This window comes from Nomascus leucogenys, chromosome 6 (assembly GCF_006542625.1).
Source record: "Nomascus leucogenys isolate Asia chromosome 6, Asia_NLE_v1, whole genome shotgun sequence".
Taxonomy (NCBI): domain Eukaryota; kingdom Metazoa; phylum Chordata; class Mammalia; order Primates; family Hylobatidae; genus Nomascus; species Nomascus leucogenys.
The window spans coordinates 47677424-47694656 of record NC_044386.1 but is presented as its reverse complement, the minus strand read 5'-3'; the positions used below and the strand labels follow the sequence as shown (position 1 = coordinate 47694656).

Genomic DNA, 17233 nt, shown 5'->3' with positions numbered 1-17233 from the left:
TGCTAGTCTTCTGTTTAAACAGTTCATTCTATTGTTGGAGAATATTTCACCCGTGTCTTACTAAAATCCACATACAAAAAAATCCTGAAATACAAAGTAACCTTTAACAGTTTTAAATTTCACAGGTATACTGTCCCTCATTTTCCCCACATACAAAATGAGTATGATTCAAACTTGGTCTCTTAAAATTAATTTTTTTATTATGAAAACTCATGAAGCATTTTACCGTATTAGTAACAAGGATAATGGGGAACTTATAAGCACCCATAAAATTTCATGCTTATCAAATTTGTAAATTAAAGAAGACTAAGATAAATCAACCTTGGCAGGTACAGTGGCTCACACCTCTCACCCCAGAGACTCAGGAGGCTGAGGCAGGAGGATCACCTGAGGCAAGGAGTTTGAGACCAGCCTGGGCAACAAAATGAGATCTTGCCTTTAATAGAAAAACTTTTTAAATTTAGCCAGGTATGGCATTGTGCACCTGTAGTCCCAACTACTTGGAAGGCTAAGCTGAGAGAATTGCTTGAGCCCAGGAGTTCAAATCTGTAGTGGGCTATGATGGTGCCACTGCACTGTGATTGTGCTGGAGTGCAGTGGCACGATCTCTAAAAATAAGACCCTGCCTCTAAAAATAAATAAATAAATAAATAAACAGACAAATAAATAAAACAATCTCAACAGCCTAACTCTATCAGGATGAAATGCTAAGAGAAAAAGTGTATAATAGACAATGAAGATACCCAGTACATAAATGAAAAAGATGTAACTTAGGAGAAGCACAAATAAATATTGTTCTAATTAGCACTAAATTCAATAATAAGAGAAGTATAGTATGTAGGACAAAGAAGGTGATAGTCCTGTCCAATTCAGTTTATCTCTGAATGTAAAGAATGAAAGTTTGAAATTGTAGTCATCTAAGGCAAGAGGCAAAAGCAAGAAAATAAAGTTGAAATCAGCCTACAAGTAGGAAAACAAGATTCTGGCATTTTATTGCTTTTTGAAGTCAAGGAAGAAACAAAATTATATAAAGAAAATGAAATCTATATATATTATATATAGATTTATATATACCTAAAGAGTAGCTATGAAGCTCTTCAAGAGAGTTAAATAAATAGCAGTCAGTTTACCTTCTGGGAGTTAAACTAGTAAAAATGACACCTGATGAATGAGATTTGCTCCTGCAGACCCTAGACATCTGAAATGCATAGGTCAAGAGACAACCCCCAGTTCTCATCTACTACTCTAGCATATAATTTCCACTATAAGATGCTAACTCTGTTATGAATAGTGAGCAACAAAGACACATCAAGATGGGGATGCTTGGCAGCTGGCTCAGCTCACTCACTGGGCTTTACTCACTACAGCCTTATGATACCTAAGACTGTCAATGTGATTCAATTTCCCACCTTACGTTCAGCTGTGAATGTTGAAGTTTCAATGCATCTCTATAACTGTCCTTAGAAAAATGACCTTTTCAAGTTAAGAATAGGAAAAATAGGTTTTAAAAACCTAAAGACAATGGATTGAATGAGAAAAGAAAAAAAGCCGTCACCTAATCACCGGCTTCAATATCTGAAGGAGGAAAGTACAAACAAAAGCAGGTGTTCTAAATGGAGTCTTAAAAAGAGAAATCCAAAATTCAGAAATGTTTCCATGCATTATTAGCCTTGACCAAGGGAGATGGTACTCTGCTGGGCTGAAAGTATTGGCTACATTCAACTCTCAGAGCTCAGTGAATGAATATCCTCTGGGCTCTGACTCCATGCCCATCAAGGAACCCTGTATTACAATTTCCCCTGGACTCAGCTTTGCTACAGTGAGAATGTACCAAGCAATAACCAGAATGCCAATTAAAGAATTGTCATTCTAGTTTATACATTCATTTTTTAGGTATTTAGTTAGTGTGACTCAGTTCTCACAAGGTTGACAAATCCTAGACTCACTTGTGAAATCTAAATCAGGCCTCTAAACATAAAAAGCTAAAGATTACATGCTAGCACCCCTGCCCCCAACTCTACTGCTTTGAGGCTTTAATGGCCCATTGGCCTTTCTTGATGATGACACATTCTTTTGCCTAACTATATACATACACCTAAGATAAAATAAGGTCTTATTCTAAGTCCTTATTAATAGTATATTACTAGTCTTCATAATACCATTAAAATAACAGAAAAGATGAACAATATGTAATTAAAAATCAGCAAAACCTTGATTTAGCAATCCCACTTCCAAAAATATATCCTTTAAATAATCTACATGAAAAAAGCTTTAGGTTCATAGATGTGTTATTTATAAAAGTGAAACATAAAAACCAAGCCATATATCAAGCCATAGAGAAACAATTTATACCAGCAATGATAGAAACACCACATAGAGCATAATGTAGCCATTAATAATACGTTACATGTTAATACCATGAAAATATGTTTACATCAAAAAATACATTTGATATGTACATATAAATGGCATAGTTACAACAGTATGTTGAGGGGATAATTTGGAAGTGAAAATACAAAAAGACGGAAAACAATCCCTTAAAGAAATAAGATTAAATTACTATATCAAATTTAGAAGTAAAAAACAATAAAGCTAGTCTCAATTTCTGCTAAGCTGGTTGACTTGGTTTATGAGAATAAATGCCAACTCCATCACTGTGTATTCACTGAGGCTTGGAATCCTAGAGAGTTAGTGATCCTACAGATACTGCGTATATCAAAAGAATTATCCATACTGTGATCTAGCTTTTCTGATTTTTTTTTTGTTTATTTTCAATCAGCATTTTTAAGAGGTCATATACTCTTCACTGAAAAATAAAAATAGATCCAAACTACAGAATATAAATGTTTTCCCTTCCTTATGGAAAACCACCTAGGATTCATGGGTTAATATAAAATTGACTCAATTTTGATAAGCCAGAACCTATTTCGTCAAAAATCATGCCATAGTAAGTATAGTAGTCACTCAAAAAGTTACACTGATTCACCCAAGATTACTTGGTAGATGCAGCAGTCTCTTAGTTCTTGTTTTTGTGCTGATACTTAAGTGCCATGTATTTATGAATGCGTATAACTTCTTATTCGGTTGATAATGTTCTTTGTGAACAATAGCTTGATTTGAACCTACCTTACATGAAGACTCCACCTGCAGACCAGGGCAAGGTAATGGCCCAAGCTGGTAGGGGCTGGAGGATCTCTGTTCTACACCTTTGTGATTAAGTGTCTCTGAGGCAATGGGAAATACAGACTTCACAAGCTGTGAATCATCACAACAATTAAGAATAATGCGTGCTCTTTCTCCTGTCTCATGTCTTTCCAAAGTGCCTGGAAAACAAGATTAGAGGTAAAAATGTCAGCAAAATATTTACCCCAACAGAGTAAGACAGAACAAAACACTCTTTAACAGAAGAATCACAATCCCTTAAGTTACCGTGCCTTAGTATCTTGCAACCAAAAAATAGCCTAGGAGCTTTTCCTAAATTATTCAAAACACTTGCTCATAAAGGCTGAACTTACGGATTTGAAAAGCTCATCTTCCTCTTTGTGCTTCTTCATCCACTGAAATCAACAGGAGATTCAATAGTCTTTAATAGTAAAATCTCTTACTTATTATACAGCATGCAAGTGATCAATAACACACAACTATGGAATATTTTAGTGCTGTCCCCTAGTGTTCCAACTCACAAGCAACAGAGAACCCAAGGTACTTTGTCTGGGTTCCCAGGCTTGAAATGTTTCTATTGGTAACACATAATTTAAATGAATGGAGCAAGTAAGAACACGGATGCTTTGTGTACTGCCTCCCTCACCCAAGTGTCCCCACAGGGCTTTGTTGTTTTATTGTTGGTACTGTTGTGATTATATCCTTTGGCTTTTATTTCTTATGTTATTAGAAGGGGAAAAAATCCTTTGCCTCTGTCATTCTTCCAGTTTCAGAATTTAGGAGTGCTGTCAAGTTCAATTGAAAGTTAAAAAAAAAGTATAAAATAGACCAAAAGTATCAGAAACCAATTCACAAATAATTCAATGTTTTTATAAAATACAATGCCATATGCTCAGTGAAATATCAATAAATATGAATTAATCATGTTCTCTGTCTCTTATGAGTTCATTTGCATGATTCATACTATATTAAATATATAGGTTATCTCCTACTGAATAAAGACACCAAGGAATACTAATTTAATAAACAATACCTAAATAAAGACTTAATTTCATATTCTCTTCTACCAAAGAGAAAGAAGTAGATGTACTATTTATATTGTTAAGAAAATATCAACTTAATTACAATAAGAAAATAGAAATAATAATTGTAGGCCACTATGTATTTAGATAAAAAGATTGGTAGATATATTTGAAGATTATGACTACTCTATCCTTCCTCATTTCTCTCCCACTCTTCTATAGCCTTCTTTTATTACAACTAAACTACCATTAGTTGGCACCGTGGATTCTGAACCAGTAACAGTTACTGTGCTCAAATAACAGGCAGAACTTCAGTCTCGAGTCCCTTAACAATATACTTTTATTATAACATTTCTACATTCATAAATAAACATCCTTATCATACAAGCTTATAAACATGTTGTTCTTCTAAGCTTTCCTTTTCCATCAAGATTGATATATCTGGCCGGGTGTGGTGGCTCATGCCTGTAATCCCAGCACTTTCGGAGCCCGAGATGGGTAGATTGCCTGAGTCCAGGAGTTTAAAACCAGCCTGGGCAACATGGTAAAACGCTGTCTCTACAAAAAAATACAAAAATTGGCCAGGCATGGTGGGAAGCACCTATAGTCCCAGCTACTAGGTAGGGCTAAGGCAGGAGGATCTCTTGAGCCCAGAAGGTCGAGGCTACAGTGAGCCAGTATCACGCCACTGCACTCCAGCCTGGGTGACAGAACGAGACCCTGTCTCAAAAAAGAATAAACACAAAGTCTGTAACAATGGTATGCAACAGCTAGCTATTCTGGGACTTTAATTTTTGTAAATTAGGAAAAAAAATATTGATATATCTTCTGAAGGATACACCTCAGGGAGAAAAAAATGATTTATAGATCAACAAATGAAGCTGACAGCAACATCAAGAAAACTCTTCCTCTCAAGACTGACAATAGGAAAAGTTTCACAAACCAAAGATAAGAGTTATTACTGCTTCCTGAAAACTACTGCATTCCAGAACTTGGAACCGTGTTCTGTGGTAACATTCACTGTCTTTCTGAGAAGTCTCTCTTTGAATATGGTATCATCCTGGATATTTTCTTCTCACAAGTTCTCTGTGGCTCCTCAAACTATGATATTTTTTACATATTTTGAGAATTATTGGGAAAGAACTTATTGCACTTTAATACATTTGTTATGTGCCTTATGCAAAATGTATACATTTTATATATGCACGTTTTATTGTATACCTAATGTCTTACCCAAACACAACATTTCTTGTATTTTTTTAGTGATGAAAATAGTTTATCTACAAACTGAGGTAGTTGTAATCCATTTTCATTCATGCACAGATAAGTAATCTGTCTGAGTATCTACTATGCTACCATGTGCCATCTACCATGCTAGATGATGACAATGTATAGTATATAAGAATGACTCAGTCCAGGTCCCAGAGAGCTTCCTTAAAACCTAATGGTAGTGCAGAGGCAAGAAACATCTGAAAACTGATAAGCTGCAATATTTAAAGTAACACCTAAGCTATTTCCACCCAAAACTAAAAATCTCCCATTCTAAAAATGTTAGACACTTGGTTTTGTGTACAAGAGTTTCTATCATGATTAGTTATAAAACAGTTAAAAAAAATGAATATTTTGTTTCAAAGAACTGATTAAGGCATACACTGACATAAGGAGTGGTTAGAGTCAATCAATTTCTGTAAAAGATATAGACAGACAGATAAATAAACTACATGTTCAAAGCAGTAAGTTAATTTTGTAATAAGTTCAGGACGGTAGCTTTTGAAAGACCTTGGTTAAAATCCTTACAGTGGATGGGTATTCCCATATGTGCTAGTTATCAATTTATTACCTCTTAGATTCAAATTCACCGTTCACCGCTTGCTTTGTGAAAATGAATTTGGGCTTGGTAAATACTTTCTCATTCATCGGCTGGTGAAATGTTAACCTTTGTGGACAGAGGGTGCTGGAAACACCTAATAGAAGAAAGGGTTAAGGCCAGGTATAATAGCTCATCCCATCCTAACTGTAATCTTAGCACTTTGGGAGGGCAAGACGGGTGGATCACTTGAGTCCAGGAGTTCAAGACCAGCCTGGGCAACATGGAGAAACCCCATCTTTACAAAAAAATACAAAAATTAGCCGGACATGGTGGCATGTGCTTGTAGTCACAGCTACTTGGGGGGCTGTGGTGGGAGGATCACTTGAGCCAGAAAGTCGAGGCTGCAGTGAGCTGTGATCATTACCACTGTGTTATAGCCTCAGTGACAAGGCAAGACTCCGTCTCAAAAAAAAAAAAGAGGAAGAAGAAGGAGGAGAAGGAGGAGGAGGCGGAGGAAGAGAAGGAGAAGGAGAAGAAGGAGAAGGAGAAAAGAAGCAGGGAAGAAGGGAAAGAAGAAGGGGAAGCGGGAGGGGAAGGGGAAGAAGAAAGGGCTTTCTTTTCTTGGTTCGGGTGTACTTTTCTTGGAGTAGTATTAGTGGCTTCCCCAGTACAGGTGTCTGTAGTACACGACGGCTGGGCCAGCAGCACTTTGCATCCAAACACTTTCTTTGGCATACTCTTTGGGCAGTTTTGTAACAGTGCCTCCAGCAAAACATCTCCCCATGGACAGCTTTCTCTGGCACCCTTGAGGGAATATTTCTGGAAAGCTCCACCAGCACTACACCATAGCAGCTTCTTTGCCATTCAATACATATAACCATACTCTCTCTAGCAAGGTCAGGAACTTAGCCCCAGGGGGTGGAGAGGGGGTCTTTCTTGGTTTCTTGGTCAAGCTCTCTCAAGCTCTAGGCTAGGAGTCATCCTTCACATCTGCTATTCCTACATTCTTTAGAGTTCTCTTCTTACTAGTCAATCTTTCATATTCAAATTCTTTATGATAGTTAATAATTCTTTATACTAAATTTTCTGTTTAAGTTACTGCATCATTTTTTTCCCGATCAGACCCTGATTAATACACTATGACAAATCACTTATGATGCAGAATGTTTCCTTAAATATGTCTCCAAAGTTATGAAATTTACATAACTTCAGAGATATATTTAAACTATTAGAGAACATCTATAGCAAAAAAATAACCAAAAAGGGAGGTATGACCACAAAGAAGATTTCCAACAAGGGATGCCTTTGCAACTCTAATATACTGCCTTGGGCAAGATACAGAATAGCTACTGTTTCCAGATATTAAAGAAATATAAGAAACTGAAGGTTTACAAAATTGCTTAATTCAACTTCCAATTTCAGGAGAACCTTTGCTTTCCAAAGTAAACTCAGTGATAATCAGAATTTTATTTCATTATAGTACATCAAGAATAGGAGTTAATTCATATTTATTATTCATTTGAATCAATCTGAACATGACAAGGAAAGGTGCAGAGACATAGGTGAGTTAAGTGTTACTGAAAGTTACACTACATCTCCTCCTTCAAAGTGGGTGTGCAAAAATATTCCATAAAATCTATTGTAAGTAAAATCTTTATTGTATAAAATGCTTTCCAGTAAATATTTTGTATTTTTCTATTATTTATTTAATATGAATTTTTATATAATTTGTTTTAATCTTAAACTATATAATAGTGCATTAGAGACCAGAGCTAATGATAAGAAAAGATAGCTTAAAGCAATTAACATCTTGATAAGAAATGAAGGAAAGATCAGTTTCCAAAGTTGCGTAGTTTCCAAAAAGTCAGCGCACCGAAATATAAGAAGCAGGCAAGATAATCTCTGCAGATCCCTAGACCCATATTGACAGGATTTTCACTTGTACACACTGCTTTCCCTGTCAATTCAGCATAACCCACAGCATACCTAATCAACTACATTTAAAACCAGAGCTTTCTCTATGACCCCATGCGCAACCCTGCCCATGTTCTTCCTATCTGTCCAGGGGGACAACAAGCACACACCATCACAGCATGAGGTTTAGGGGCAGACTCTGGCATCAGACTGTCCTGTAGTTAAATCCTTGTTTTACCTTTGATGGCTGTGCGGCCTTCGACAAGTTACTTTACATCTCTGTGCCTCAATATCCTCATCTGTACAATGGGGACAATAATAATCCCTACCTCATGGAGTTACTTGAGGATTAAATGGAGTAGATGTAACAAGTGCTTAGAGGTTTCGGCACACAGTGAATGCTGTGCTATATGATGGCCCTCTTTGTCACATGAGAGAGGTCCTCACTCAGCTGCTTGTGAGCTGATTAACAAACCTCTTTGGCCCCCAAGCACTAGAGTCTGCCTGACACCTAGGCCTGAGGTCACTGGGCATATGGCCAGCTTGGGCCCCCAGGGCTTCCTACCTGAGACTTGAACCTCCTCAATCAGCCTTTCCTCGCAGGCTACATTACAAACTCAGGGTAGGATTATATATTTGACTTATTTTTTAATCCTCTTCAGTACACCAGAATGGGGTCTGGCATAAATTAAAGGCTAGATAATACTTCTTAACAGATTATATGACATCAACAACCTGCTAATGGTTTTTTTTTTTAACTGGCGCTGCACTTGGGATTAAATCTAAACTCCCTGACCAAGAAGTCATAGTCTCACCCCTGCTTTGCTTTCTCCCATGTCAGCCTCCCCTTATTCACAAATTAGATTTTCTTTTTCTTTTGTTGAAACAAACAAATTTTTTCCTGCTAGCTCTAGCACATCCTTCAGGTATTAGCTTAAAATCTCACCTCCTCAGAGAAGCCTTTCTAAAATAGATTCCCCTATCTTGTACTGTTTTCTATCTCAGCTTCTTCACTTTATGGCACGTATCACATTTGTAATTGGTGTCCTTTATTTGCTTGCTTCCCCAGCAGATACTAAACTCTTTTTGCCAAGTATGTGTTCCATGAGCTTGGTACAAAGCAGGTCTTTCTAAATATTCATGGAAGAAACTGAAGAATTTTATCCTTTCCCTGAGGCAGTGAAAAGAGGTGGCTATAAAGCATCAGAGCATACTAGGGTCTCAGTGTGACAAGATTTAATGCCAGAAATATGCACTATAAACTTGGACCCTAGAGCCCAGGAGAGGCCAACACTGTGAAAAGTGCCATTCACAAGCCTGAGGCCTGTCCCAGCTTTCAGCAATGTTGCCAGGTCACTGTTGATGGCACAAGAACTTGTAATTGGAGACAGCGAGTCAGTTTCTGAATGTGACGTGTTGTCCTGACCTGTGAACTAGCCATTTCTTGCTTCGTGGACCACAGAGCAGAAGATGCTAGTCTAAAGATGGGGGGAAAATAAGAAAATGCAGAGAGAGACAGAAATGGAGAAGGAAGAAAGGGGAAGGGAAAAGAGAAAAAAAGGGAAGAGGGAGAAGAGAGATGGGGAGAAGGGGAAAGAGGGAGGGAGAGAGAGAGAGAGAGAGCACTTACAACTTTCTAGTTTTGTTTCTAGATCTTTCCTAAGGAATAGTGCCCCTAAAGTGTCTGAAATACACCCCTGAATCCTTATAATAAACACCACTTTCTGATAAAATTAACTTTATTTCTACTGCTTCCTACCGAATAGGGGCCCTAATAAGAATGGGGCAGAGATGTTTCTATTACGGCAAAGGCCAAGTTTAAGGATGCCCAAATAGAGAGGATGTGGAGTTCCAGGTAGAGATCAGAGCAGAGACACAAAGCCTTAGGCATTAGCAGCAGATAGGTGAGGATTAAATACCGATTAAAAAAAAATGCCATCTCCAAGTGAATTTGGAGTGAGCTGTTTCAGGAGACGAGCATAAACCTCTGTTAGCAGTTTCAGCACAAGAAAGAAAGAAGATTCTGAAACTGCTGTAAATCAGTATGTTGCTAAAATACAGCCCTGTTGTAAACCCATTAGGATTGTCAAATTTATAGGCATCTACAGTTTTTTGTTTTGTTCTTAAATAGAGCAAATAATCACTTTGTGATGTACTGGTTATGAGATCTGATCTTGCAATATCAGGCTGTCTTAAAGCATGACCTGTAGAGTGAAGGATGTGGTCTTCAATTGCAGTAGAAGAGCGAGGTGAAGAGTAAAGAGCACACTTCTACACATCTGCCCAAATGATGAAAAAGATCTAAACATCTACCTGAAGAAGGAGAAGAAGGAGCCATCACATTCTACACTTCACTTCCCTTCCAAACAGCCAGAAGTTGCTTCCTTGATTTTATTTTCCTTGAAATTTGTGCATAATTTTATTATTTGCTGTCTTCTACTTAAATATTTTATTTTGGCTGGGAGTGATGGCCCACTCCTGTAATCCCAGCACTTTGGGAGACTGAGGAGGGCTAATCCCTTGGGCTCAGGAGTTCAAGACCAGCTTGGACAAGGTGGCGAAACCCCATTTCTACAAAAAATAGCTGGGTGTGGTGGCATACACCTGTAGTCCCTGCTACTCAGGAGGCTGAGGTGGGAGGATTGCTTGAGCCTGGGATGTCAAGGCTGTAGTGAGACATGATCATGCCACCGCACTCCAGCCTGGGTGACAGAATGAGACTGTCTCAAAAAAAAAAAAAAGAAAGAAAGAAAATAAACTTGTTTTCAACTCCCATTGACATTTACTTTCCAAAATCAACAAAAGTATCCTAGCCTACTGTCAATTTATGAATAGCTTTAAATTACATACTTCCTCCTACAAATTAACTAGGTTCAAGTCTATGAAAAAAAAGAATAGCTATTATCCTCAAAGGGAGAGAAATAATTTAAAAAGAAATCATAGCCATTGATGAATCCATCTGCAAATGATCAAGAGGAAATTAAGACTAAACAACATCACCCAGATAGATTAACACTTTATCATGTTGTACAGAAACATTTTCTTTATGTTAAAATTATACATAAATACATTTCAGACTAATTGACTTACTATAACTCATGGTGTCTTTCCAAAGAAGAACATTGTAGAAACACCATTTCTATAGAAACATAAAATTCTCCCAGATCATCCAAAGCACATATATTGTAAACCAACGAATCTCAAACAAATTTGTTTCACAGAAAAGGAAAACATTTTAAATTAAATATTCTGCTTATTATTGGATTGTGGAAAAAGCATATATATTTTATTATGAAAAAAGCACATAGGGCCGGGCACAGTGGTTCACGCCTGTAATCCCAGCACTTTGGGAGGCCGAGGTGGGCGGATCACCTGAGGTCAGGAGTTCAAGACCAGCCTGGCCAACATGGTGAAACCCCGTCTCCACTAAAAATACAAAAAATTAGCCGGGCGTGGTGGTGCACACCTGTAATCTCAGCCAGTCAGGAGGCTGAGGCAGGAGAATCCCTTGAACTCGGGAGGCGGAGGTTTCAGTGACCTGAGATTGTGCCATTGCACTCCAGCTTGGGCAACAAGAGTGAAACCCCGTCTCAAGAAAAAAAAAAAAAGCATACATATTCATCACTAATCACATAATAGGACAGGAATTATTTAGCAAATAATTGTATTTAAATGAACAAAGCTTAATAGCAAGAACATGTGAGTGGACACATTATAGAATTAGTTCTTTTCCATATTGGGTAGGCATTTTCTAACTGAACCCATTATGATATTGGGCAAGTGATTAAGAGCACAATATTTCAAGGTGACTCTCTCTGAAACAGAATAAGTTTTAAAAAATGACCTCACAACCAAATTTGATAATCAAATTCATAAAAATCAGGTTTCAATAAAACCGCTGACTGACAGTTATAATCAAATTCCACAAATCAAAAAATTTGACCATTGGGTCTGTTATACAATTTATCATTTATTTTCAGTTACTCATGAAGTTCATTGCCTTGCTCGGAAACATGTATGGAGAGCGACCTAGTGCCCCCTTTCTAACAAAACCATTTCACAGTTACTGCATCTTACTCCAGGAAATGTATAACTGATGGGGGTTCTCAGCACACACAGGGGCCCTGGAGGTATCAAATTTAGCTAACTAGAAAATAATGGAAGGGTGGGGAAAGGGAATGAGTCTTAAAACATTAAATTAGGGATAAAGGCACTTACCTTCATTCCTAAATGTAGTTGATAAAATAAATTCAGCTATAAAATAGAATGTCAAAGACTTGGCTCATTTTGTACTATATAGAGGCCCTAATATGGTAACAAACTTAGATTGGCTTCACATCAACCTTCTATACCTTAAGGGTATATAGGATACATTTTTAAAAAGTCTCTAACCACCATGACCTTAACCCCAGCTCTGCCACAGCCTCCAGCACATTTGCAGCAATGCTGGGATTTATCAGCTGGGCCACATTCAACCCTCACGTCTAATTCTGACCACTGACCTCCAGAAAAATGGAATAAAGAGGTGTGGCGGCAGACAATTGAAAGAAAAAAAAGGATTGAAACACATGGAGGTTTAAAGTTGCTGAAATTGTATAAAGATAGCAAAGAATGCATTGATTTTCAGCACATTTTAAACTAGGCCTCTTGATAAGGGATCTACTTACTAAAAATTCCCTCTTCTTAAACATGTGCTAGCAGCATAACATCTACTATGACTTTGGGAGGCCGAAGCAGGCAGATCACGAGGTCAGGAGATCGAGATCATCCTGGCCAACATGGTAAAACCTCGTCTCTACTAAAATACAAAAAATTAGCTGAGTGTGGTGGCACATGCCTGTAGTCCCAGCTACTCAGGAGGCTGAGGCAGGAGAATCGCTTGAACCTGGAAGGCGGAGGTTGCAGTGAGCTGAGATTGAGCCACTGCACTCCAGCCTGGCGACAGAGCGAGACTCCGTCTCAAAAAAAAAAAAACTATGACTAATTTTTAATTTTTAACCTCTCTCTAAGACTAAACACAATTTACAACCAATTTAAGAGGTAGATATTCACAGCCAAGTGTTTCTTAAGTATAACGTAAAGAATACATTTAATTAATTGTACAATTATCTATTATATACTAAACTATAAAATTATACTGCTTCTGAGTATTTCAAACTTTCATTCATCACATCGCATTATTTAAATTTATTACACCAGGCATGTTATTTTTAAATTTTAAAATATTTCAAAAGTAGATTTTGTCCCTCATGCTCTTAATCGTGGGTTAAGTTACTTATTGGATATAATATCCTTGAAGAGATTTGAGTCTCTCATTTATATGCTTCTGGTGTCAATTAATTTAATCAGATCAATATCTTGCTGAGTTGATCTGGAATTTTTCCTGGAAAGAGGAAGAGTATTGGGAAAGGATAAATTGGGGTATGGTCTCCTGAATAAAGTGCTGGGTGAGGGGTGAAGTCCTATGAGAGTTATTTTGGTTATTTTTTTGGAGAGGAAGGATATAGTAGAGATGAGAGTACCAAAACATTTTAATTGCCATCAATTTTCCCTTGGGACATGACAGTGATTTGCCTTAGGCAAATAATGGCTGACTAATGCTCCAGCAGGCATGTCAGGATTTGTTTTGAAACCACCAAGGCTCAGGGTACCCTCACTATAGTCCTGGCTCCCTAGTGCCACTTGTAAAATTCAATACCATATTACCATACCCAGTGACCTCAAAAGGCTCTCTCATCTCTTCACATTTCCTTTCTATAGACTCACTCACCACTGAGGACTTCCAGAAAGGTAGGACTGTCCTACCTGACCACCAATGTAATAGGAAGACTTCTACTAATAATCCCCAATGACAGTCATCCTTATGTGATTCCCTCCCCTTTGAATATGATGGGATAGCCCTCCAGTGATTATTAAAGGGCAAAAGGAACTTTGCACATGTAATTAAGGTTTCTACTCAGTTGTCCTTATAATAAGCAGATTATTCAAATAGACCAGGCCTAATTAGATGAGCGCTTTGAATGCAGAAAGTTCTCTCCAGACACTCAAACAAGAGGAAGCTGAGATTTAAAACAATGGAAGTATCTGATGTGCCATTGCTACCTTGGAAGTGGGAGGAGGCCATGAATAAAGATCTGGGAGTGGCCTTTAGGAGCTGAAAGCAACACCTGGCCACAGCCGGCAAGGACCTCAGACCTACAAGTGAAAAGAACTAAATTTTGCCAAGGACCTGAATTAGTTTGAAAGTGAATTGTTCCCCAGAGCCTCTGGATGGGAGCCCAGTTGGCTGACATATTTATTTTGCCTCATGAGATCCTAAATAGAGAGCCTGGTTGAGTTTGCCTGGACTTCTAATTTACAGAACTGCGAGACAATAAATAGGTGTTGTTTTGAGCTGCTAAGTTTGTGTTAATTTGTTACACACAATAGGAAATTGATATAACCAGTACTTTTACTCAGAACAACAGATTTAGATTTCAAATATTTTAGTCATTCTTTACTATTTTATATGTGAAATTCTTTCTTCTTCTTTTTTTTTTTTTTTTTTGACAGAGTCTCACTCGGTCGCCCAAGCTGGAGTGCAGTGGCACCATCTCGGCTCACTGCAAGCTCTGCCTCCCAGGTTCACACCATTCTCCTGCCTCAGCCTCCCAAGTAGCTGGGACTACAGGCACCTGCCACCACACCCAGCTAATTTTTTATATTTTTAGTAGAGACAGGGTTTCACTGTGTTAGCCAGGATGGTCTCGATCTCCTGACCTCATGATCCACCCACCTCGGCCTCCCAAAGTGCTGGGATTACAGACGTGAGCCACCGTGCCCGGCCAATTCTTGCTTCTTAAACATAATATATAACTAAATGCATAAATGCATAAAAATAAATAAGTGTGATGGCTAGTTAGACATTTCATACCTTTTTTATAACTCCTTTTCCTTTCTTACACCCTAAGTACTATAAGCCATTTAGATATTCTCTAAATAGCTGGTGATTCCACAATCATATATCACATCAAAAAGTTCCTTTTAAAGCATTCTATTTCCAAAGGAAGCTGATATGGTTTGGCTCTGTCCCCACTCAAATCTCAAATTTTAGCTCTCATAATTCCCATGTGTCTTGGGAAGGACCCAGTGGGAGGTAATTAAATCATGGGGTCAGGTCTTTCCTGTGCTGTTCTCATGATAGTGAATAGTCTGGTGGTTTTATAAAGGGGAGTTCTCCTGCACACACTCTCTTTTGCCTGCTGCCATGGAGGACATGACTTTGCTCCTCATTTGCCTTCCGCTATGATTGTGAGGCCTCCCCGGATGTGGAACTGTGAGTCAAGTAAACCTCTTTTCTTTGTAAATTACCCAGTCTCAGGTATGTTTTTATTAGCAGTGTGAGAACAGACTAATACAGAAGCACATGTAAGAGATAAAATATTGTTTTCTCATCCTTCTCTTCTTTAATTATCATCATCATCATCATCATCATCAAAATTGCCATTATCTACCATTAATTGAGTATTTTTAAGTGCCCTTTAATTCTTAAAAGAATCCAGTTAACTGCAAAGAAATGGAGGATCAGGAAGAATAAGTGACAGGGTATTAGTGTTTCCTGTGGTTGGGAGGGTGATTAGGGAAAGTATTTTAACTAAAAAGACAGGAAAGGCCATAATGCCATGTGGTAGAATTACATTTCCACCAGAGACCATGGGGACTGGCAGGTTTAGAGATAGATTTAAAGTAGGGAATGTTTGATTGGCAATACAGAGAAGAGAAGTGAAGAAAGACCTTTATTGGCAAGACAACCAGTTAGGAAATTTTTCAATAGTTCATGTAAAAGAGTAGGAGGATCCCATTCCATCTGCCCTTAAAACATTTTATTTTTTAATGTTTTTGCCACCTCTGAAAATGTATAATTCTATCTTTTACTGAAGGCTTACGAAATAAATGTAGCAATAGTTTATCTTTCAAATAATCCAAATTCATCACTAGACATTATTGATAGTATTGGGGCTAAGAAACAGGTACTGATTAGGACTTCCATGGAATGGCTACACAGGTTCCCTATATAGCCAGTGGTCTTTGGTGGGCTCTTAATTCTATAGAACCATTTCCTTTTCCTTCTTCTTTTCCCAGAGCATTCTACCCTATCCCTTCTCACTATCATCCTTATTTCTGTAGTTTATAATCTCTGCTGCCACTTCCTCTAGGTGTTTTGTATACAGGTGCATATACTTTATCTCTACTACAGAGGGAGTCTTACAGAACAGAGACTTTCTGGCATCAGCCTTTGTCCTACCCAATTCTGAATTAGAGAACAACTTGCTCTTCCTCCCTTTTGTGGTCCCCTGTCTGGTAAAGACCCCAGAATGTGTGGCTGCTTATCCTATGCCAAAAGGTTCTATCCCCCACCTCTCATAATGTATACATCATGGTCTAAAGCACCTGTGTTGACTTCTGGGTATATACCAAAATTGACTGAAAACAAGGATGTGAATAGATATTTGTATACCCATGTTCATAGCAGCATTATTCACAAGAGCCAAAAGATGGAAGCAACCCAAGTGTCCATCAAATAATGAATGGATGAATAAAATGTTGTATACACCTAAAATGGAGTATCAGTCAGCCTTAAAAAAGGAAATTCTGACACATGCTATAAAATGTATGAACCCTGAAGTCATCATGCTGAGTGAAATAAGCCAGTCACAAAAGAGCAAATATTGCATGATTCCACTTACATGATACACCCAAACCAGAATAGGTAAATTCATAGAAACAGAAAGTAGAATAGCAGTTGCCAGGGGATTGGGGAAAGGACAAATGGGGCATTACTGTTCAGTGGGTATGGAGTTTCATTTAAAGAAGTTGAAAAAGTTGTGGAGAGGGATGGTGGTGATGGTTGCACAACAATGTGAGTATACTTAATGCCACTGAACTGTACCCTTCAAAAAGCTTAAAATGGTAAATTCTATGTTATATAAAGATCCCACAACTTTGTTTATATTTTACCGCAATCATCATAATAAAAACGCATCTGTGTTAATAAGACAGCCCAAAGAAAATACAAAGAAAAAGAAAACTCTGAGAATAAAACCAAAGAATAATATACAGAAAGCATGTAGAAGTAGGACAGTGTGAGAAAGAGGGACCACTGGCCATCAGGAGAAGGCAGTGTCATATGAGGCTGATGATGGAGAGAGAGAGGGAGGAAAGAAGGACATTGATGGCAGAGCGATTGCAGACAAGTCAAGTACCTGTGACCCAGAGCATGGCAACTCAACTTGGCAGAGAGGTATAGGAAGAAGAGTTCCAATGGAAAAAGTGTGGCAAAAGCCAG

At 38.0% G+C, this 17233-nt stretch overlaps 1 protein-coding gene across 1 annotated transcript in view; it reads right to left on the bottom strand.

The window, feature by feature from the left end:
* The window catches only part of WDR72 (WD repeat domain 72), a 211937-nt gene that overhangs the window by 146290 nt on the left and 48414 nt on the right, over positions 1-17233 (bottom strand). The window contains exon 13 of the mRNA XM_003266945.2: positions 3127-3323. Coding sequence (XP_003266993.1) covers positions 3127-3323 — 197 coding nt within the window. The remainder of the gene's footprint in view (positions 1-3126; positions 3324-17233) is intronic.